Below are 25,524 nucleotides of genomic sequence, written 5' to 3' on the forward strand. Positions count from 1 at the left end.
TACATATTAAGTTAAAAGTGGATTTCTCTGGAACAAGACATTTGATCGCAGATATCAAGGTTTCATTTTATTCAGCTTCCTATGATCAGCATTCCCATATAGACAGGCTAGGAGGATGAATCTTTTCGACAGATTCCCTTTAAGAATTCATGTCAGGATGGCCGTTTAATCCTTCATAAAAGTTGAAACTCAGTCTCTGCCCACGTCGCTTGATTGACAGCCCCTCAGTGTCCCTCTTTCCTGCAGAGATTTCACACTGCTCAGTACAAGCTGAAGATGTCCGTCAGGCTGGGTGGGTGGAGACGGAATACACTTGGACTCTTAAGTTTTAGCGGGAGTCAAATCACTCATCTTAAAATTTGGATTATACTGTCTAACATGGATTGGAAAAGTTCTCATATCTAGGAGCTATTTAGTAATGTGTACAGTTTGTATCGTGGAATCTGGTGACAGATTTGCTTTAAATGAGTAAGTTATGCTACTTGCTAATATAGTTCACATCTGAACGGTGCCTTTAGCTACAGGCTGTAGTTCTGTCACTGCAGGTCCTCACTCCTCTTGTGTCCAAACCAGGACAGGTTTCCCAAGGCTGTAGCGGTGGGTGAAGGGAGCCAGCTAACTGCTCATTTCAATAGTTAAGCTAGCCCTATTAATACATGGGCGTAAAGAGGTTACCCGATCTAGTAAAAAAAGAATAAATAACTATGGGCCTAAGAACTAACTACCTGTGTATTGTGACAGATGCAAATTTCTGCCAGCACAAAGTGGTCACAGACCGCACCTGCCGGCGATTCAGCGGCTTCCGATGTCACGTTGACAGAGCAGCAGCTTCTCTTCCGCTATGAAGACAGGGTGTGACTGCCGACATCATGCTGATTGACAGCCAGCTCATTGCAGTCATGCAGTGCCAACAAAGCAGCTGAGAAGAGGAAGAGCTGCTCTGTTAACGCAGAGCAGCTAAATAGCCGGCAGGAGCGGTCACTGACCTCACTGAGCCGGTGTTGGGTAAAACGGGCAGGTACTTAGTCTTGAATAACACAGACACAGGAGACGGCTGGCTAGGTATTAAATTGAGCAGCCAGTCCCTTCGCACAGTGCAACAGTCACAAGTAAACACTGGAAATGTTGTCTTGTGTTGGATGCAAGCTACAAGAGAGCTTGCAGGGGCCCGAAGCTTATAACTGAAGATTGGGGCACCTTTCAGGTGTTAGGCTTTGTGCCCACGATACAGAAATGCTCTGGATTTTTTCCTGAGCGTTTCTGCATCTCCCCTGGCAGAAAAAAACACATGCGGATTGTACATGCGTTTTCCTGCCAGGGACATGCGGAAGTGAAGCGTTCTTCATATGCATTTCTGCATGCGGGTTGACAAGCGCTTTCCAAGCGATTTTAGCATCACTTGGAAACAGCTTGACAACTTGGTCACACTATATAAATCCATGCAACCGGCATGGATTTATATACTGTGACCGTAAAGAATGGTAAAAAATAAAAAAAATAAATCTATACTTACCTTCTGATGGCCCCCGGAGTCTTTATCCGATGAGTCTTGGTTTGCCGGCAGCTTGCGGTAGCTTAAAGGACCTGCCAACGTCAGCGTCGCGTGACCAGTCACATGACTAACTGACGTCAGTGCAGGTCCTCGAGTTCACCGCGAGCTGCCGGCAAACCAAGACAAGCACACCGGGGGCCATCTATGGTGCCCGGGTCCGGAGGAGAACCTCCACTTCTCCAGACCCGGGTACCATCTGCATATTGAAACGCATGGATTCTGCATGTACAGATGCAGTGATGCGGATGTCATGAGGTCCAATGCAAGTCAATGGCAGCGAAAACGCCGCGCTTCCGCAAAATAATTGGTAGTGCTGCGGATTTTTCTGCAATGATAATCCGCAGAGGAAATTTCCGCAGCATGTGCACAGCACATGCGGATTACCATTGGGGAACATTGCAGACCTTCTACCAAGCGTTTAAGCGTTTCTGCAGTGGACTTGCCACTGCAAAAACGCTTAGAAAACGCATAGTGGGCACACAGCCTTAACTATATTAGCCAGTAGCATAATTTACTCATCTATGGATATATAAAACTTTTTTTTTTTTCTAGCTGGACAACTTACTTAAAGAGGTTGGCCACTACTTTAACATTGATGACCGACACCCGGAACCCCCCGTCAATCAGCTGCCTGGAAATACTCACTTTCGGAGCTGGCCGTCTTCTGGTAGTGGCTGCCCCAGGGTACTGCACATCCGCCTCCTATTGATTTGAATAGGAGGCGGATGTGTAGTACCGTGCGGCGGCCATTAGCAGAAGATGGCCAGCTCCGCAAGTGAGCACTGCCGGGCAGCGGTTGCCGACACCGATAACAGCTGATCAGTGGAGGTGTTGGGTGTCGGACCCTGACCGATCAGACATTGATGACCTATCCCAAGGATAAGCCATCAGTGCTAAAGTAGTGGACAACCAGTTTAAAGAAATTAACAGGCACTAACATTTTTGCAGACAGGTGACTGAAAGCCTTCTGCATGAGCTGGAAGCCTGGCTCAGTGTCAAAATAAAGTTGCAGCCGACCAATGATAAAATAAAGGCACAATATGCCTCACACGCTACTGGATCCACCATACAAAATGACTAATAATATACAAGGAGGAAGAGGGTGCATCTTCCAAACAAGCAAAAATATCTTGTGGCAGTGCAAGGCGGTGCTGTATAGATAGAGATTACATCCAATTTTAGCGAGCCATTACTCTAAAGATTTTGTGCGTGACTTAAACGAAATCCTGGGCTGACACACACACAAAAAGGCCAGCTCGGCCCTACTGCAAGTTTACTTTTTATGCTGTTTGCATAAGGAAACACTGCCCTATTCATTGAGCCTTCTGCTTCAAAGACTCCAGAGACACAGAACAGTGAGTTGCTTCATCAGCTTTAGCAGAGAAAGACAATAGGGCTGAAATCTCACAAATCCAGGAGCCAAGCTGGAGATGTAAAGGACGTTCTGAGAAGGATGTCTGTGGGATCTTCACAACCACCGACTTCAAGAACTACTACCACCAGCATCATGCTACAATCCACTATGTGTGTGAAAGAAGATCTGCGGGATAGGCTGCAGGTACGGTTGGAATGGTCTTTCCAGCTAACAGGTCCAAATGGGAATGTTATGAAAAAAGTTACTTTAAAGGCCACCGAATTTGGTACAGTAAAGCAAACGAATACAATTGCCAGATTCCAAAATGGCCTGTGGATTGGCTAATGTTGGGGCAGGTGCTTTTCCTCATTAATGTCCTAGCGTTTATTATGCTTGCTTAAAGAGGGTGTCCACTACTTTTTGATTGAGGACCTATCCTAAATTTGATCGGCTGGGGTCCGGCACCCAGCACCCCTGCCGATCAGCTGTTTTCGGTGTCGGCGGCCAAAAGTACTCAGTTGCGGAGCTGGCCATCTTCTGATGGTGGCCAAAGCTGGGTACTGCACATAAGCCTCCTATTCAAATCGATAGGAGGCGGATGTGTAGTACCCTGCAGTGGCCACTATCAGAAGACGGCATCTCCAAAAGTGAGTACTTCTGGCCGCAGACACCAAAAACAGCTTATCGGCAGGGGTGCTGGGTGCCGGACCCCAGCCGATCAGACATTGATGACCTATCCTAAGAATAGGTAATTAATCAAAAAGTAGTGGACAACCTCTTTAATTATTATGCTTGGTCATATAACGCCAACATATTCCTCAGAATAATAATAATAATAATATTATTATTAATAATAGTAGTCATCGTCATCACTGGGTATCACAATCTAAATTCCCCATCAGTTTGTTATTCAGTTATTTTTTTTTACCATACTGTGTTTTTTTTTTAATAACCTTTTAATTTCACAACGTCAAGGATGGAGGAATCCAACAGAAAGAAGTGACATTTCTTTGCTTCCTGTGGCAGGGTTTTCATTCCATTGTTGGAAAGTAAGGAAAAAAAAAAAAAAGAAACAATGCTCAAAAAAACTTATGAACAGCAAAGTCGATTTATCAATCAAATGAAAAGAAAGATTATTCAAAGTGTACTTAAAGTGGTCTTCGATATGGATTTTGGAGTGGAAACACTTCAAAATGCTCCTTTAAAAAAAAAAAACAAAAATAAAAAACTAGGAATTCTGAGTTTTCTGTTCACAATATTTATGTATTGGAGAGAGGAAACAAGGAACATCTTTATTTTTGCAGGACTTGTCTGGTCCTGCATTACACAAGCCACATATGGATTTGAATGCTTGATTTCCCCTGTGGGGATGAGAGGCTCTGGACTGAGGTCATGGTTCACAAGGAGAAACGTTACCCCTTAGACCTCAGGCCAGAGCCTCTCACATAGCCAAATCAGTTCTCATACTTTGCACTGACAAAAGGCAATACCCCGAAACACCGTGTCTACAAATTGTGATTATGATTTGGCTTTTATCCTAAGTCCTATTGCAAGACTTGTTAAAGGGTTGAAAGTGACTTGTAGGATTGCTGCTTCCAACAGGTGGCGCTATAGTGTTCAAGACCTCTTCCTCTCTGAATAGGCAATTTGCATATTATGGTTCTAGGGAACAAATTCTTACAAATATCTGGATCTTTCTCAAACTCCCTCTCCAAAATGTATCACATAATTGCCAACTATGATGGAGAACGTATAAAACTAGTGAAGCGCCGGTTTACACGTCAGAGCTGGGAGTGGTAGAATTCAGAGGCGTTGAGAACTGTGGCGGTAGAGCAGACATTTTCGTTCATAGAAGGAGAGCCCTACATCCCCTCCCCTATGGGGTCCCATAAATCAATCTGGCAGGTAGCTGGGAAGCAGCTGCTAATGATAGCTTAACTCTGGAGCAGAGGAAGTCACCTTTTAACCCAGCCTGCTGTTGTTTGTCTTTTAAAACTGGGACAAAAGAACAGATGGGAAGAGAATGCCAACTGCTGAAAGAATGTGGTCAGCGAGCGCTAGGAACCTGAAAGGACCCTCTAACCCGCACCTCTCAGTACCACCACACCAGGACCCCCGCTTTTGCTGCAGCTCGCCTGCCAAGCACTTGCTAATGAATTATTGGTTAGCTATGCAGTAGTCTCTCTCTTTCAAGTGCATTTGATATGCCTGCGAGGAAGAAAGGGTGTTACATGGAGAAGGAAGCGGATGACTCACTGATTCAACAATACAGATAATACGCTCCTCCCTTGTATTGCCTTGACCTTGGTTGATCTGACCATTAAGATCATGTTCACTTCAGCTTTTCAATGATTCATCTACTATGGTGGAGGGGAATGTGATGCGGCTTTACAGGCAGAAGCATTTTTATCTTCTGTTAAGTTACTAAATGTGCACAGGATTCCAGGCTGACAATAAAGGCTATTTACATGGGCAGTGTTCCCACAGGAAAAGCACCAATCAGTACTTAAAGGGAATCTGTCAGTAGGATCAACCCTCCTAAGACATCTACATGGGCATGTAGGTCATAGGAAGCTGATTAAAATGATACCTTGATATCTGCAATCCATTGTCTTATTCCAGAGAAATCCACATTTTTCTTATAAGCAAATTAGCTGTTAAGATCTATGGGCCGGACATAGATCTCCCTGAGAATCTGCCTCCAAAGCATATTGTGATTGATAGGGGTGTTACACCAGTGTGAGACATGTAATGACTGACAGTCTGCTCTCCTGATCTACACGTCTCACACTGATAACACCCCCTTTCATTTAAAATAAACTCTGGAGGCAGATTCTCAGGGAGATCTGTGTCCCACCCATAGATCTTACCAGCTCATTTACATATTAAGAAAACTGTGGATTTCTCTGGAATAAGACATCGGATCGCAGATATCAAGGTATCATTTTATTCAGCTTCCTATGACCTACATACCTATATAGACGGCTTAGGGGGGTTGTTTCTACTAAAAGGATTCCCTTTAAGTTCCTAGAATAAGTTTTTAACATTGTGAATTTTCACTGTACAAAAAGTGCAGGTGCGCTGAACTTTATGTGCAGATTTTCCCTATAGAGCTGCATTAGATGCAGAAAATCTGTTAAAAAAAAGTACATGTGCATTAGTACGAGTCTGTTGCAAAAATGCATTAAAACACAAGTAGTCCGCACATGACTATCAAAGTTTTGTCAAAATCAAATACCAGGAAGTATCAAAAACAAGCAGTTATATTTAAAACACAAAATACTAAAAAGACAAAAACTGCAACCAAAAAACGCGATAAAAAAATGCAAGCAACCCAATTAACATAATAGATGAAGAAACGGTGCAGAAAACCTGTTATATCACAAACTCCCCAAGTACTCATCGTGGGAACATAGCCTAAAAGGGTCTTAAAGCCCAATGATCATAAAAAACATACGGTTTACAATAGTGTAAAATAAGGAAAGCAGCAATAGCCCCTTAGCAATTCCTTGTCACTACCCCATCGATCATCCGACTCCAGGAATGATGTGTTGACGCATTTCACAGCTGGATTCCATCATCAGCAGCAGTGCGTTGATGTGTCACTGCAACGAACGGGCGATTGGCTACAGAGGTCACTTATCAGGTTCCTGGGGTCAGGTGAACTATTGCCATTTTACACCAATGTAGGAGAGTTTTAAAAAAGATCACCTGGTTGGACCACCCCTTTAAACATGCATGCTCGGCCGGATAGAGAGCTCAGGTTTTGAAAATGCGAACTCCGAGGTTGTGAACAATTGGTAACTCTCTTCAATAACCACAACACAAGCACCGCTAAGAGAAGGCAAATCCAAGGGACAGGCAATTATAACAAGAAGCTCACCAAAATGTCTGCCTTCCCCAATGATGATGGCGTTAATGCACATATCGCCATTCTGGGGACTCCCAAAACAAGTACGTGCATGTTTTGGGAGTTTGTTCTAGGCTGTACCTTTATAAAATGTAGGTTCACTGTTCCTTTCAGAACAAAAATTTATTTAAACCCCGGAAATTACTTACAGCAAAAACGTCATCGTCTCCAAGTTCAGCCTCATTGTGGATCGTGGAAGATGAAGTGGTGGATCCTAAAAAAAAATAAAAAAAATAAATGATTATCAATGGTGGGAAAAAAAAAAATGTACAAGCTGCAACCAAAAGACTCTTCACACCTTGTAATAATTTAACATGTAAAAATACTTGGAGTAACTGTCGTTTTAATTATTTCATAAATCAATAGTACACAAGAAAATAAGCAACTTTGTAATATATCTTATCAGAGAAATCTGCTCCTTTTCTCTGCCAGAATTGATCTCACTTCTGAGGTAAAATCTGTATTCAGTGAAGACAGACTTTCCCATTACTGAGATAGGAGATGGCAGTTGCGATGGATAGAATTGTATCCATACCAACTGCCATCTCCTATCTCAGTAATGGGAAAGTCGATCTTCACTGAATACAGATTTTGCCTCGAATTTTGATAATGACTGATCAATTCTGGCAGAGAAAGAAGCAGATTTCCCTGATAAGATATATTACAAAGTTGCTTATTTTCATGTGCACTATTCATTCATTTATGAAATAAAAATTAAAACGACGGTTACACTTTAACCCCTTAAGCCCCGCGGGTGGTTTGCACGTTAATGACCGGGCCAATTTTTACAATTCTGACCACTGTCACTTTATGAGGTAATTACTCTCGAACGCTTCAACGGATCCCCCTGATTCTGAGATTGTTTTTTCGTGACATATTGTACTTCATGATTGTGGAAAAATTTCTTCGATATCACTTGCGTTTATTTGTGAAAAAAACGGAAATTTGGCGAAAATTTTGAAAATTTTGCAATTTTCAAAATTTGAATTTTTAAGCCCTGAAATCAGAGCGATATGTCACACAAAAGAGTTAATAAATAACATTTCCCACATGTCTACTTTACATCAGCACAATTTTGGAACCAAAATTTTTTTTTGTTAGGGAGCTATAAGGGTTAAAAGTTGACCAGCGATTTCTCATTTTTCCAACAAAATTTACAAAACCATTTTTTTAGGGACCACATCACATTTGAAGTCACTTTGAGAGGTCTTTATGACAGAAAATACCCAAAAGTGACACCATTCTAAAAACTGCACCCCTCAAGGTGCTCAAAACCACATTCAAGAACTTTATTAACCCTTCAGGTGCTTCACAGGAATTTTTTGAATGTGGAAGAAAAAAATGAACATTTAACTTTTTTCACAAAAATGTTAATTTAGACCCAATTTTTTTTATTTTCACAGGGGTAACAAGAAAAAATGGACCCCAAAATTTGTTGTGCAATTTCCCCTGGGCACGCAGATACCCAATATTTGGGGAAAAAATACTGTTTGGGCGCACGGCAGGGCTCGGAAGGGAAGGAGCGCTATTTGACTTTTTGATTGTAAAATTTGCTTGAATAATTAGCGGACGCCATGTTGTGTTTGGAGAGCCCATGTGTGCCCAAACTTTGGAGCTCCCCCACAAGTGACCCCATTTTGGAAACTAGACCCCCCAAGGCACCTTTCTAGATGCATAGTGAGCACTTGGAACCCCCAGGTGCTTCACAAATTGATTCGTAACAATGAAAAAGTGAAAAAAAAAAACACTTTTTCATTTTTATGAATCAATTTGTGAAGCACCTGAGTGTTCCAAGTGCTCACAATGCATCTAGATAGGTGCCTTGGGGGGTCTAGTTTCCAAAATGGGGTCACTTGTGGGGGAGCTCCAATGTTTGGGCACACAGCGGCTCTCCAAACGCAACATGGTGTCGCTAACAATTTGAGCCGATTTTCCGTTAAATTTGTTAGAGGACACCATGTTGCATTTAGAGAGTCCCTGTGTGCCCAAACATTGGAGCTCCCCCACAAGTGACCCCATTTTGGAAACTAGACCCCCCAAGGCACCTATCTAGATGCATAGTGAGCACTTGGAACCCCCAGGTGCTTCACAAATTGATTCGTAACAATGAAAAAGTGAAAAAAAAAACACTTTTTCATTTGTATGAATCAATTTGTGAAGCACCTGAGGGTTCCAAGTGCTCACTATGCATCTAGATAGGTGCCTTGGGTGGTCTAGTTTCCAAAATGGGGTCACTTGTGGAGGAGCTCCAATATTTGGGCACACAGCGGCTCTCTAAATGCAACATGGTGTCCGCTAACAAATTTAACGCAAAATTGGCTCAAATTGTTAGCGACACCATGTTGCGTTTGGAGAGCTGCTGTGTGCCCAAACATTGGAGCTCCCCCACAAGTGACCCCATTTTGGAAACTAGACCCCCCAAGGCACCTATCTAGATGCATAGTGAGCACTTGGAACCCCCAGGTGCTTCACAAATTGATTCGTAACAATGAAAAAGTGAAAAAAAAAACACTTTTTCATTTTTATGAATCAATTTGTGAAGCACCTGGGGGTTCCAACTGCTCACTATGCATCTAGATAGGTGCCTTGGGGGGTCTAGTTTCCAAAATGGGGTCACTTGTGGGAGAGCTCCAATGTTTGGGCACACAGGGACTCTCTAAATGCAACATGGTATCCGCTAACAAATTGAATGGAAAATCGGCTCAAATTGTTAGCGGACACCACATTGCGTTTGGAGAGCTTCTCTGTGCCCAAACTTTGGAGCTCCCCCACAAGTGACCCCATTTTGGAAACTAGACCCCCCAAGACACCTTTCTAGATGCATAGTGAGCACTTGGAACCCCCAGGTGCTTCACAAATTGATTCGTAATAATGAAAAAGTGAAAAAAAAAACACTTTTTCATTTTTACGAATCAATTTGTGAAGCACCTAGGGGTTCCAAGTGCTCACTATGCATCTAGATAGGTGCCTTGGGGGGTCTAGTTTCCAAAATGGGGTCACTTGTGGGGGAGCTCCAATGTTTGGGCACACAGGGACTCTCTAAATGCAACATGGTATCCGCTAACAAATTGAATGGAAAATCGGCTCAAATTGTTAGCGGACGCCACATTGCGTTTGGAGAGCCCCTCTGTGCCCAAACTTTGGAGCTCCCCCACAAGTGACCCCATTTTGGAAACTAGACCCCCCAAGGCACCTTTCTAGATGCATAGTGAGCACTTGGAACCCCCAGGTGCTTCACAAATTGATTCGTAATAATGAAAAAGTGAAAAAAAAAACACTTTTTCATTTTTACGAATTAATTTGTGAAGCACCTAGGGGTTCCAAGTGCTCACTATGCATCTAGATAGGTGCCTTGGGGGGTCTAGTTTCCAAAATGGGGTCACTTGTGGAGGAGCTCCAATGTTTGGGCACACAGGGACTCTCCAAATGCAACATGATATCCGCTAACAATTTGAGCCGACAATTTGTTAGCGGATATCATGTTGCATTTGGAGAGTCCCTGTGTGCCCAAACATTGGAGCTCCCCCACAAGTGACCCCATTTTGGAAACTAGACCCCCCAAGGCACCTATCTAGATTCATAGTGAGCACTTGGAACCCCAGGTGCTTCACAAATTGATTCATAAAAATGAAAAAGTGTTTTTTTTTTCACTTTTTCATTTTTACGAATCAATTTGTGAAGCACCTGCAGGTTCCAAGTGCTCACTATGCATCTAGAAAGGTGCCTTGGGGGGTCTAGTTTCCAAAATGGGGTCACTTGTGGGGGAGCTCCAAAGTTTGGGCACAGAGGGGCTCTCCAAACGCAATGTGGTGTCCGCTAACAATTTGAGCCAATTTTCCATTCAATTTGTTAGCGGATACCATGTTGCATTTAGAGAGTCCCTGTGTGCCCAAACATAGGAGCTCCCCCACAAGTGACCCCATTTTGGAAACTAGACCCCCCAAGGCACCTATCTAGATTCATAGTGAGCACTTGGAACCCCAGGTGCTTCACAAATTGATTCATAAAAATGAAAAAGTGTTTTATTTTCACTTTTTCATTTTTACGAATCAATTTGTGAAGCACCTGGGGGTTCTAAGTGCTCACTATGCATCTAGATAGGTGCCTTGGGGGGTCTAGTTTCCAAAATGGGGTCACTTGTGGGGGAGCTCCAATGTTTGGACACACAGGGGCTCTCCAAACGCAACATGGCGTCCGCTAACAATTTGAGCCGATTTTCCATTCAATTTGTTAGCGGACACCATGTCGCGTTTGGAGAGCCCGTGATGTGCCTAAACAGTGGAGCTCCCCCACAAGTGTCCCCATTTTGGAAACTATACCCCTCAAAGATTTTATTAAGGTGTATAGTGAACATTTTGAACCCAGAGGTACGGCACATTATTTGTTTACATTAGGTCATCATATTGAATAAGTTTTCATTATTCTTGAGCGCAAGTGCTCGCTACTTGAGTTTGCATCGGGTACTCAGGTATGCACCATGTACAGCGTGTGCTCGAGTGACATGCTCGAGTCCCTGCTCCGCATGTTTCACGGTTATTAGACACCCAAAAAAAAACATGCGGGGATCGCTCGTGCATGGCAGGCAATCCCCGTAAAGTTTTTTGGCCGCGAAGCATATGGGGCAGAGACTCGAGCATGTCACTCAAATACCCACGATACTAAATGCATACCAGAGCACCCGATGCAAACTCAAGTAGCGAGCACTTGCTCTCAACACTAGTCGCCATATCGTCATCTTTTTTTCTTACTTTTGAAAAAAATCCCAACCCCAGCCCTAACCCTAGCACAACCCTAGCCCCAGCACAACCCTAGCCCCAGCACAACCCTAGCCCCAGCACAACCCTAGCCCCAAACCCAGCCCTAACCCTAGCCCAATCCTAACTCAAGAGTTTATTTTTGACGCCGTTCCTTGTGCGGTATAAGTGATTAGACGACTTTATTCTTCGGGTCGGTGTGATTACAGCAATGCCAGAATCATATGGGGTTTTTATGACTGACAGCTGTCACACACTAAAAGACGCATTTTTTGTAAAATCTAGTTTTTGCATCGCCATATTTTGAGAGCTATAATTTTTCCAAATTTTGGCAGACAGTCATGTGACGGCTCGTTTTTTGCGGGATGACTTGACGTTGTTATTGGTGCCATTTTCAGGCACGTGACATTTTTTGATCGCTTTCTATTCCGATTTTTGGGAGGCAGAATAAACAAAAACCAACAATTCAGGAATTGTTTTTTTTTTTTTTTTTTATTCTGTTCCGCGTGTGGTAAAATTGATGAGGCAGCTTTACTCTTCGGGTCAGTACGTTTACAGCGGTACCACATTTGTATAATTTTTCTATGTTTTGGCGCTTATACACAATAAAAGCTATTTTATAGAAAAAAATATTTTTTAGTATCGCTTTATTCTGAGAGCTATAACTTTTTTATTTTTCGGCTGATGGAGCTATATGGCGGCTTGTTTTTTGCGGGACGAGATGACGTTTTCAGCGGTATCATTTTTATTTATATGCGTCTTTTTGATCGCGTGTTATTCCACTTTTTGTTTGGCGGTATGGTGATAAAGCATTGTTTTTTGCTTGGTTTTTTTTTTTTTTTTTTTACCGTGTTCACTGAAGGGGTTAACTAGTGGGACAGTTTTATAGGTCAGGTTGTTCCGGACGCGGCGATACCAAATATGTGTACTTTTATTGTTTTTTTTTTATTTTTTTTATAATAATATTTATTGATGGGTACATTATATTTTTATTTTTGGTGTATTATTTTTTTTATTTTTTTATAATATTTTTGCACATTTTTTTTTTTTTTTTTTTCCACTTTCACACAGTTTATACACTTTATTACTTTGTCCCACTCTGGGACTTTAACTTTTTTTTTTCTGATCGCCTGCATGGCACAGGAATGGAGCACCATCCCTATGCCATGAAGGCTGTCAGAAGTGCACAGTGTGAAGATTGCTTGGAGATGCACTGCGCATGTCCAAGCAATCTTCCTGCTCTCTGGTGACCCGGATGTTGTCATGACGACATCGGGTCGTCATGGCAACACCCGGGAAGCCTTTGCAGACTGCGCTGGAAGCCGGAAGAGGAGGTGAGTATCGGCGATCACCTCCCCTTGCCCCCGCAATGCCGCGATCGACTTCGATCGACTTCGATCGCAGCATCGCGGGGGTTAATGTGCTGGGAGCGGTGCGTGACCGCTCCCTGCACATAGTACCGGGTGTCAGCTGTGACAATCAGCTGACACCCGGCGGCGATCGCGCCCGCACAGCCTGTGTGCGCGCGCGATCGCCATGACGTACTAATACGGGTCTGGCTCTTAAGTCCCAGGGCACAGACGCGTATTAGTACGTCAGATGTTATTAAGGGGTTAAGGAACAAAACCTTTTAGTTACTAAACTAGGGTGTGGTATACATAGAACTACAAACAGTATTTTTTAGCAATTTGATACCTGCAGGGCAAGTAATGGCATATTGCCCAGTATACACAAGTAACCCAAAACACATAAACGGAAACTGTGTGAACAAGAACAAACACCACAAGGAAATTCACTTTTGCCTATACGATTCCTAAAGATTCTCTGCCTTATTTCCGGATTCTTCTGCACTCATCACTTGTTGCAGATGTGTTGAACACATTAATGAATAACATTACAGTCGTTGCGTCTTTACCAACGGAACGGCAGCACTAATGTTGGCCAATGTGGTCGAGTAGAAATCCAGCAAGTTTGGATTTTTAACGGTTGTCTACCGATTTGTGCATTCGCTGTCATTAGTTGCAATTATAGCAGCACAATACTGTGATGCCGGGGTAAATGCACATTGAGCATTTGCTGGAAATTTTCCTAGTGAAAAATCCACATTGCAATACAGTACGAGCCGAGTACATGAGGCGTTGTGAATATTCTCCATGTGTAAATGGACCCTGCTGTGCAGTACATTTTTTTTTCTTGTAAATTCTGCATCTAAACACATGCGGATTTTGCTACAGGTAAAAATCCACATCAAATCCCCAGCCCATGTAGCAATAAAAAAAGAAAAAAAAATTTAAACCCCAATTTTTTTTTTTTTTTAATAAAAAGCACATATTAAAAAGATTTTGCTTAACAAATATACCCGTCCTCTTTGCCCTCTCAAAAAAGTAGCAACTGATACAAACATCATAGTCAAATGAATGGGGTATTTTCATCTTTGTAGGTGATGGCTTATCGCTATGATATGCCATCACTTTATAAATCACTGAGGGGTCAGACCTGGGGGACCCTCACCAATGCTGAGAGTCATAGCAGTGTTTCTTACTTGTTACCTTGACCGTTTATTTTCCTGCACAGCGGTGGTCCCAGTCATCCAGTTGTGCAGGAAACTACAGCCAGCCCCACTGCAGGGGGTGGCCAGGAACACCCCCTTCTGTACAGGATTAATTGAGCAATCATTAAGTAACATCACTTTTATATGAAACCCCTTTAAAATGGGCAGAAATACATATGGACAGTTCAAAAACCCTGAGAATCACGTTGTACAGTAATATAAAATATACACAAACTGTAAATGGATTGAACTTGTACTACATGTGCACCATTGTGGACTATTAATAATCTAGAGCAGGCTTAGCCACACACAACTTTTGGCTCTCCCCAATCTACCAGTTTGGTCTGGAACATTGACTCTTCGTATGAAGGATCCACAGATGACAGATCATCCGCATTCGGACTGACCATTGTCTTATATGAATAGTACTGAATGCAATGGAAAAAGATGACTAAAAGTCCAGCTTTGCTGTAACACTAAGCTTGATACACGGGATTGTGAATACGAAGGAAATGCATGCATAGGCACAAGTCCTTGGACTCTTTTCTAAAAACAGTGAAAAACCACAATGCAACGGACTGGAAAAAAAACTAAAATCCGAGCATTTATAAAAGTACTAAACAGCTTTGTTGTAATGATTAGCATGCAAATACTCCATCATGGGACAGAGTTGTTGCTATAGTAAGAAAAACCTATATCCATGTAAAAGAAGGCATAAAAATTGTCAAATATACTAAAGGGGTTTCTATTCTTTGTGCAGAAACTCTGCAAGCAAGTTGGTTAAAAAAATATCTCTGGGGACCCCACTGATCACCAGAATAAGAACATTCAGACTAGACATGCGCGACCTCGCTCAATACAAGAGAACTGAGTGAGGCCACTCACGTCTAGTCTGCATGTGACCGCATGTATGCAAATTGCATATTTGCGGTCATACGAATGCTTGCTCCCGGCACTGGAGAATCCGAACAGCGTGCAGTGTGTGAGCTGTGAGGATTCACAAGTCTGCAGTTACATAGAATGACTGCAGACTTTAATCCCAAGCCTAGGCAACCCCTTTAAGGGCTTTACTGGGAAAAAAAGTCTAATGTATAAAAAGTTTCCTGAAATGTTTAATGTAAACTGAGGTGGGTAGTGAATCCCTTACTGTAATGAACATTGAAACGTTACCCCTTAGACCTCAGTCCAGAGCCTCCTATCTAGCCAAATCAGTTCTCATACTTTGCACTGAAGAGGGCCAACAGCCCGAAACACTGTCTGCAAATTAGGATAAAAGCCAAATCAGAATCTCAAGTCATATTGCTAGACTCGTTGAAGGGTTGATTGTGACTTGTAGGATTGCTGCTTCCAATAGGTGGCGCTATAGAGTTCAAGTCCTCTTTTGCTTTGAAGAGGCAATTTGCACATGTAATGAACATTTACAGGCTGACTTTTTCCATATAGAAATTTGTGTCTACATATTCACTTCCACACAAAGTACAGCATTCTCTATGGTGAAGCCTGCAGAATCCTTCTAGCCACCTAAATAAAAGTGGAGACACCAGATTCTGTGCAAACTCAGTAGCCATAGCTTTATTATGTTATGGACTAACCTAAGGGAAATAGATTAAAAAAAAACAGGCACAAACTTATTGCTTTAACGTAACACTCAAGTTCTTCAATAGGAGCCGATCCGTATTATCTGGCTGTAGCCGCTAAATAGTGGCGAGCTGAGCAGTTCCACTTCATTTTCCGTTTATGGGCTGGAAATAAGGTCTGTATGTATCTATCATGCGCTTATTTCCTTATCTATAGTTGGTCTTCTCTTCCCTCTCGGAGAGAGTAGATTCTTTCTCCCCTCTCCACAGAGATTGGCATACACCCCTCTTCAGGAAGAGCTGAAGACAGGGGATGGTAAGAATATTTCTGATGGCAGGGAACTTACATTAGTGATATCATTTTAGCAGTGAAATAACACCCCGCTGGAGTGGCGCTTTAAATGAAAGCCCTTTAACAGGTGCCGCAAACAATCATTTGTATGAATCCCTGTCCCAATGATTGGCCAGTGTAAATATGGCAGTGACCAGATTAGGAGTCCTGTTTGCCATCTGATCACATCTTCTCAGCCAAACTATGGTATGTCAATGGCACATCTTCCCTTGTAAACTAGGGATGGACTACTGACAAAAATACCAATGATATGGGGAGACTAATGATCATGGTAATCAGTAAAGCATGAGCGTGACGTGACATCATTGATCGGTGCATGCTTGGGCAGGAAATCTGCCTGTGTAAATATACTTCCATAAAGGAGGTATATGGTACTTCCAGGAAAGATTGTGCCACTACTCAGCACTGGCACCAGAAAAGATTAATTGGCCCTGCACGACCTCAAATTTTGAGGGATTTGTGTTTACTTAATCCTTTCGTCATAAATACCACGTAGACAACACAAAAAACAAAAAACAAAAAAAAACAAACAAAAAAAAAACTTTTCTTTGCCTGCCAAGGTTCATCCAGCTTCAGGGTTTTTCTGGTATCACCAGCCAAGGTTTCAAGAAAAAATGCACACCAGGACACGGCCGGCCCCCTTTTGTTAGAAGGAGGTAACACAGGTGCAGAATGCTAATGAACAATCGCCCTCACTCACTCTCACTGGAGGGGCGACTACCCAGCACTAAAACTGCACACAGATGAAACTTGCAGTAGGGTGCAATTCACACACTCGCGGCACTGTGCCTAGCCAGCATCCTATTGCACGCCCCTTTTTTCTTGAAACCTTGGCTGGTGAGTACCATTGCCTTTTGCTATTTTCTAAAAATTCTGTCTATTGTTCTGGCTATGCTGTCTGTTTTTTCTGGTATCACCAGCATTTAAAAAAAAAAAAAAAAAAAAAAAAAAAGAAAGGAACTACGGAATGTGACGGATCATGCGAGCTCCACACCCCAAGACAAAGAATAGCAGGAATGCAGGTCTTAAGTTACATTTACCTTCTGTGAGGTCTTCAATTGCCTTCCGTACTCCTCTGTCAAAGGCTCGTGCATCAGCAGGACTCTGAAAGGTGAGACCGAACCTCCCGTCATCAACAGACCAGTGGTGGAAAGTTGGGGTTGCCTTCTGATACACCAAGTCCTTCTTTAAGTAGCATTCCAGCAACACCTAGCAGCAAAAACAAAGAAGCACGACATTAAGAACAGGCTGAAAAAAAAAAAAAAAAAAAATGAACGCACTTACTAACCGAACAGAAAATCCGAGAATAATAATAAAAAAAAAAATAAAAAAAAAGTGTTTTACAGGCAGAAAGTATTTAATTTGCCTGTAGCTCCACAACAGGGGAGGTTAAAGCATTGCAGACTTCTCAATTTTTTATTTATTTAACGCAGGACAGGTCTTCCTGAGACATAAATGCTCTTTGTAACCACTATCAACATTGGCCAAGAGAAGAAGATCTTCAACATCGATCCTTAAAAAAAAAATAAAAATTTTGAAACTGGACAAACCCAGTAAAAGGAGGCTGCAACAATGACAGTTTTAGAGAGTAACTTAATTTATATTATATACACACACACACTGTTTTTTTTAAAATAATAAATTTAGTCCAGCATGGAAAGTTAAGCAACTTTGAAAATTACTTTAATTGGGGATTTTTTATTTTTTTTTTTTTAAAGGGATAAAGACAAAAAGTTGCACACACGTGGCTTACCCAGTCTATTGCTCTGCGTTTAGCTGCACGGATATCAACACATACTGATTTGGAGAACAGATGATGGCAGTGAGTGTGTCAGCCCGTCTCCTCCTCTTAGTATTATGCTCATCAGAACTGTCTCCTGCAGAAGCTTATCCCCAGAGTTAGTGATACACAGGAGCGGAGCTGACACTTACACTGCAATCATCTGTACTCCAAATGAGTACCCTCTGATATCAGTCAGTTACAAGCAGGCAAATAGACTGGGAAAGAGCAGGTGTTGGGAAGCCACTTAAAAGCAGTTTTTTTTTTTAAAGGAATGATGACAAATCTTAAAATAAAGTGATTTGCAAAGTTTCTTTCCATGAGAGACAAAATGAAAAAAATAAAAATAAATAATGATTAAATACCTAGTAACTCTTTAATTCCCTAACATGTATATAGATGTTGACCTGTACAGTTTCACTCTGTGACAAATTAGAATAAGACAGGGTTGATTTCCAACCTGTCCAATCTGAAATTGTCAACAAGCGTCAGAGGACCCCTATTTTCCCAAAAGGTGAGCGTCTCTAAGGTGGAAGCCCCACCTATTAGGCATTTATGGTATATGCGGATATAGAACAAGTAGTCATTATAGCATTACCCATTTTTAATATAATTTACAGTTATATGAAAAAGTTTGGGCACCCCTATTAATCTTAAGCTTAATGTTTTATAAAAATTGGTGTTTTTGCAACAGCTATTTCAGTTTGATATATGTAATAACTGTTGGACACAGTAATGTTTCTGCCTTGAAATGAGGTTTATTGTACTAACAGAAAATGTGCAATCTGCATTCAAACAAAATTTGACAGGTGCATAAGTATGGGCACCCTTATCATTTTCTTGTTTTAAATACTCCTACCTACTTTTTACTGACTTACTAAAGCACTTTTTTTGGTTTTGTAACCTCATTGAGCTTTGAACTTCATAGCCAGGTGTATGCAATCATGAGAAAAGCTACTTAAAGTGGCCACTTGCAAGTTGTTCTCCTGTTTGAATCTCCTCTGAAGAGTGGCATCATGGGCTCCTCAAAACAACTGTCAAATGATCTGAAAACAAAGATTATTCAACACAGTTGTTCAGGGGAAGGATACAAAAAGCTGTCTCAGAGATTTAACCTGTCAGTTTCCACTGTGAGGAACATAGTAAGGAAATGGAAGAACACAGGGATAGTTCTTGTTAAGGCCAGAAGTGGCAGGCCAAGAAAAACATCAGAAAGGCAGAGAAGAAGAATGGTGAGATCAGTCAAGGACAATCCTCAGACCACCTCCAGAGAGCTGCAGCATCAACTTGCTGCAGATGGTGTCACTGTGCATCGGTCAACTATACAACGCACTTTGCACAAGGAGAAGCTATATGGGAGAGTGATGCGAAAGAAGCCGTTTCTGCAAGCACGCCACAAACCGAGTCGGCTGAGGTATGCAAAAGCACATTTAGAGAAGCCAATTTCTTTTTGGAAGAAGGTCCTGTGGACTGATGAAACCAAGATTGAGTTGTTTGGTCATACAAAAAGGCGTTATGCATGGCGGCAAAAAAACACAGCATTCCAAGAAAAACACTTGGTACCCACAGTAAAATTTGGTGGAGGTTCCATCATGCTTTGGGGCTGTGTGGCCAATGCCGGCACCGGGAATCTTGTTAAAGTTGAGGGACGCATGGATTCCACTCAGTATCAGCAGATTCTTGACAATAATGTTCAAGAATCAGTGATAAAGTTGAAATTACGCAGGGGATGGATCTTTCAGCAAGACAATGATCCAAAACACTGCTCCAAATCTACTCAGGCATTCATGCAGAGGAACAATTACAATGCTCTGGAATGGCCATCCCAGTCCCAAGACCTGAATATCATTGAACGTCTGTGGGATCATTTGAAGAGGGCTGTCCATGCTCGGCGACCATCAAACTTAACTGAACTGGAATTGTTTTGTAAAGAGGAATGGTCAAAAATACCTTCATCCAGGATCCAGGAACTCATTAAAAGCTACAGGAAGCGACTAGAGGCTGTTATTTTTGCAAAAGGAGGATCTACTAAATATTAATGTCACTTTTCTGGTGAGGTGCCCATACTTATGCACCTGTCAAATTTTGCTTGAATGCAGATTGCGCATTTTCTGTTAGTACAATAAACCTCATTTCAAGGCAGAAACATTACTGTGTCCAACAGTTATTACATATATTAAACTGAAATAGCTGTTGCAAAAACACCAATTTTTATAAAACAATAAGCTTAAGATTAATAGGGGTGCCCAAACTTTTTCATATAACTAACTATTTCACTCTCATTGTATTAGTGGGCACATTATGGTTAGTAAGCTCATCTAGTGGTGGATTTACTGGGCTGCATGGAATAATTTGATAAAGCCAACGCCTCACAAAAACAAATCCAAATAAACGCTCAATCGAAATATTTGCGAAACTTCGTCTGTGTAAATGGCCATTTTATGACCCCTTGCAGAGGTTTATTAAAGGCTCCAGGAACAGGATAGGATTTAAAAAAAAAAATCGATATATCTATATAATTTTTTTTTTATCTCAGAACAATCCTTGGACGCATTAAGTTTTAAGGACAAATGAAGGAAAAGGGAAAATGGCATTATACTTAAGGTAATGTTTTATTAAAAAATTATAGATTGTTAAAATAAAGTTTTCACGTAAGGCCATTTTCAAACTTCTGACATTCACAGTCAGAGTACAGACCACATTGTCATGATTGGTCGCCATCATTAAGAGCGAGTAAGCCGCTTGAAGAGAAGATAGAGAAGGCGCTCTCTCATTTTTATGATGTTACTCTGTCACAACAAAGTTTTTATTCAATAAACAAGATTTTATGCTCTATTCCTGTGGCTACACTAAAGATGTATTTTTGGGCTAACTCAAATATGCTTATGAGTATGGCACGTTCGGGTCCGGAGAGCTGCAGCTGGTCTGGACATTGCGGTGTGTACGCAGACTGAGGATGCCATGTGTAAAACCGAAGTTAAAAGGTTAGCGTCATGTTGTATCATCAGGAGCACACCGCTCCCCATTTCCCGGGGGGAGTGGGGGGTAATAAAGTGGAAGGGGGCACTGCGCTCCTGAAGACTGTCAGCTTGGGCTAGCTGCATGGCTGAGCAGTTGGTTGGAACTGTGCACATTCCTTATCTGGAGCCAGAGGCAGCATGAGACGATAGCAGTGACAGACACTGGTCGGATCAGAGCACAGGTTGCAAGTGATTGGCTATACAGCTTACACACTCCCCAACACACTGTTAGGGATATTTGGCTTTCGGGTGAAATTTCAGGATGATCCTAAAATGCACTCTACCCTTTTCAGGTGAACTTAATGTGACCGTCTCTAAACTTGATTTCACGTGTCCACCTGTTCAATGTTTCAGTACTTTTGCACAACTTGTTGTTCTCCAACAAGGAGCTTAGTGATAGGGGAAACATACAGAGAAAAGCAGTACACTCCATATTAAGTACTGCCCACCTAAGACTCAGCAAATGACTGGATCATCATATCAAGCTGACAGATGCTCCAAAAGGGCAGACAACATTATCTATGTAAGCATGGTTTCCTGTTGACCCCTAGCTGTTGTACTCATGGACATATGGTATATATATAGGGGCTATGAACACTATTGAATTTTCATTATAGAAACTATGTTTCTGACCCCTGTGTATACATGGAGTATATGATGCTTTGGCCGTGTGCTTCATCGCTTTCCACAAGTGTATCCCTGTGTGTGTATCACATCCACCTCATTTGTATGCTTTTTAATAAAATCTCTTTTTTCATTCATAATTATGATGTCTTGGTTCATCACTCTTGTGGCTTTTGGCCTCTCCCCTCTTCTGTCAAGGAGCTTAATGGCAAAATTCACAACAGGTGTTTGATCTCAATACATTTCAGGGTTCAATTAGAATTGGTATTGAACAGTCCTCCTCATGCTGTTCACATTTTGACATGAGACCAAGATGACACCTAACAATTGATGAACAGTACCTCGCCATTGTGAGGCTTCAAGCAGGATGTTCTCAGACAGAAGTGGCCACTGAGCTTAGAGTGTCATCGGAGGTTACAACAGAGATACAGAGACCGGAAGAGTCACAGAAAGGCAGAGACGTGGACGTCCTTTGGCCACATCCGCTTTATTATGAACAATGCCCTTTGGAACAGGTTGATGAATGCCACACAACTCCAGGCACATTAAGGGAGCTGAGAGGCACCCAAGTGTCACGTCAGACCACTTAAGACCATTTACATCAGCGTGGTCTGCGTGCTAGACGACCTGCAAGGGTACCGGACCACACCACCAAGCACAGCAGTCATCGCCTAACATGGGCTAGGGACCAGTGGGCCTCAGCGCTGTTCACTGATGAAAGTCGGTTCATGCTGAGCAGAAATGATGGCCGCCAACAATGCTGGAGACGTGAAGGAGAGTGCTATGCATCAGCCACTGTTGTCACCAGACGAGCCTTTGGTGGTGGTGGTATTAAAGTGTGGGCAGCTGTGTCTAGTCAATACTGAACTGCCCTACACTTTGGGAATGGTACAGTGACAAGCCCCTACTACTTGAATAATATCATTAATCCAGTCATTGTGCCTCTGCTTCAACAATACAGGCCTAATTTCATCTTCATGAACGAGAATGCTCCAGCTCATCGAGGTCGCATCATTAGGGATCAGCTGCTGAAGACTGGGTTCCTCAAATGGAGTGACCTGCACTTTTTCCAGACCTAAATCCCATAGAAAACCTATGGGATCAGCTGAGTATCCGTGTAGAGGCTCGTAACTCTGTACCTCAGAACCTCAATGACCTGAGGGCCGCCCTTCAAATAGAGTGGGATGCCATGTCTCAGCAGACAATAACTCGCCTTGTGAACAGCTTGAGATGTCGTTATCTAGCTGTAATTGATGCTCATGGCCAAGTGACAAGTTATTGAGACATTGACATTTTTTGTTGGGGGTATACCCACCACTGTTGGCTTTTGTTTCAATAAATGCCCTACTTTCATTATAAAATATCACTGTAGAGTGAACTTAAGTTTTTCACAAATTTCGCCCGAAAGCCAAATATCCCTAACTTTTTGTGAGTCTTCGTTTTTACTATGATTACTGATTCATATAATAGGCATATCACTTCCTTTTCTGTAGAGATCATTTTGTCAGCTGTCATCTCATTATCATCACAACCAGAATCCCCTATACATGGATAACACAGGAGTCAACATTCACAATTGTGTCACTCTGCCATTGAACTCACCAGATTTTATGGACCAGCTGCCATAGCGGACTGGACGCTAGACCAGGGCAACACGAATCAAATTGCTCATCTCTATTGTCTACATCCCAAGTCATTGACAATGGGTAAAGAATGGCGGCTCATTGTGCTCCTCTACATGTTTTTTCAGGCTTCTTTTTTTAAGCCTCATGTTTGGGCAACTTGTCAAACTATTGTGAAGTTAAAACGTTTTTGGTGGTTCCTAGCCACAGATTTATTCCCATTTATCTAAATGTGAAGATTTCTTGGTAGGGAAAGGAAGAAACCTATGTAAATGGACAGAAACAGAAAGCACTGAATGATGATGGTCCCATGGCAAGGGCACCTCATGTCTTAAAAGGACTGTCCAGTGAAAGCAAGTTATCCATCAAGATAGGTGACAACTTATTGATCGGTGGGGTCCGCTGCAGAACAAGGCACTCGCATGCTGCACCGCCGCTCCAGCTCTACACTTGAGTGTTTCCAATAGCCCCACAGAGAATGAATGGAACGGCAGTCGGGCTCCAGTTTGTAACAGGGATAAAAACTCCCTGTTCTGTCGATCAATGCAGATCCCAGCGGTCAGACCCCCACTGATCAGCCTGCAGATAGGTAATAATCTGGTGAATACAAGTTACGGTAAGTACTGCAGAACAATTATATAGTAAATGACAGAGCAAGAAAGGAACAACACATAGCAGCAAGGAATTGCTACAGGCAAGAAAAATACTTGCTTCAGCTATAGGTTAGGTTACTAAATAAAGGATATTATAGGTGGGGTGTGTCAAGTCAAAATCACTCGCCCTTAGGGTTCAACAGCAGCCCACACCTAGGGTGTGTATAATATTCTGGTTACGTTCAGACACATGAATAATCCTGCAGGCAGAATTATACTTTAGTCCTTCTACTTAGCAGAGATCCTTTTCTATTATACTGCAAAACACACACACAAACTATGTACAAAGTGCTGACACGGATCCCGCGGAGCGCATGTGTCGTACGGCACGTTGTGTAACCAGCACCGGAGGACAAGACGACTGTATAGGAGAAAAAACGCAATGCTTCATTCATTTATCATTCTGTTCTATGATATTTTATTAGTGAGGTCATTTTTGGTGCAGTTGTCCGCCCGCTCACCTCGTACACAGCACTAATGATCATTATTGGTCAGCCTTACGCTCCAGAGCACAAGTCCAAATATAATATTTTTCTGACCCTGAGCTGGACCTAAACCCCTGTTCACACTGTGCGCTGTGGGTAGTTCTTTATTTATGGGGAGCATGCTCACAGGATATTCCCTGAAAGTGAACAAAGACACCTATGACATCAGAGGGTCCCTTAATCATCCACTGAGGATGAATTTTCCTAAGCAGATTTGCATTTTACAGGAAAAGGAAACTTTAAGAACTCATTCACACGTAGAAAAATCCACACTGAAAAAGGACCTACGCTGCGGATTTGAAACTTGCAATGTACGAGGAGGATTCTCAAAGTGGATTATATCCTTTGCAATGCAAAGGTTGAATCTGTAACAAATCGGCAGCATTTTGGCACACGGTGTAGTCCCATATGGTTGTACCCCAAATGTAAAGTGGATAGAATCGAATTACCTGTGGGATACCCACTCCTGTAATTGGTGGGGAACTCAAGCATCAAAGTAGAGCAGAGCCAACATCCAATCAAGTCAACAAACTACGGCAAATGGATTTTTGCATTGGCCAATAGTCTGGGTCATTAGGTGCGAGTTTGGGTTGTGATTTGCAGCTGTTATACCAAAGCTAAAATGCTCTGGTAATATGGTGGTCTGACAGTACCCTACGGCAGATGAAGTAAGGCTGAGCTGCCATAAATTATTTGTGTGCGAAACAACTTCAAAGTCCAGAGAAATGGCGGACTTTTTGTAAACCTGTAATTTTGGCCTGAAAAAGGCCCGTCATGGCCGAAACGTTGCTCGATTCATCTACCTTATTTGTAACCATTGCCATATGCTTTCAAGGACAGAATAAAAGTTATTTTTTATCCCAATGAGAATTTCTTCTGGTGCCTTGGATTTCTCAGGACTTTGAAACCGCTTTGGACCTTGTGGGGGGTTAGAAACGTCCACTGGAGTGAAAACAAGGGATATGTTGTGCACTCTCCATACTGATCCAACGTCCATACTCCAATAACGAAAACCCCTCTGCATACAAAGTACTTTTGATCTGGCTCTGACTGATCCAACAGAAAACTATTCAATCGGTTCTGGAATCCGTTCCCATCCAGGGTGTCACTAGCATGAAGATAGACAGAATAAGCCACGTTCACACGTTCAGTATTTGGTCAGTATTTTACATCAGTATCTGTAAGCCAAAATCAGGAGTGGAACAATCAGAGGAAAAGTATAATAGAAACACATCACCACTTCTGTATTTATCACCCACTCCTGGTTTTGGCTTACAAATACTGAGATAA

The 25,524-nt window shown here is 42.1% G+C and overlaps 1 protein-coding gene across 1 annotated transcript in view; it reads right to left on the reverse strand.

Annotated features, from left to right (window-relative positions):
* Positions 1-25,524, reverse strand: part of SPRED2 (sprouty related EVH1 domain containing 2) — a 94,708-nt gene that overhangs the window by 20,993 nt on the left and 48,191 nt on the right. Inside the window, exons 3-4 of the mRNA XM_073672172.1 lie at positions 17,091-17,259; positions 6,966-7,030 (exon numbers count right to left, since the gene is read on the reverse strand). Coding sequence (XP_073528273.1) covers positions 6,966-7,030; positions 17,091-17,259 — 234 coding nt within the window. The remainder of the gene's footprint in view (positions 1-6,965; positions 7,031-17,090; positions 17,260-25,524) is intronic.

This window comes from Phyllobates terribilis, unplaced genomic scaffold (genome assembly GCF_046119375.1).
Source record: "Phyllobates terribilis strain yellow unplaced genomic scaffold, ASM4611937v1 Scaffold_3__8_contigs__length_932513732, whole genome shotgun sequence".
Lineage (NCBI taxonomy): Eukaryota > Metazoa > Chordata > Amphibia > Anura > Dendrobatidae > Phyllobates > Phyllobates terribilis.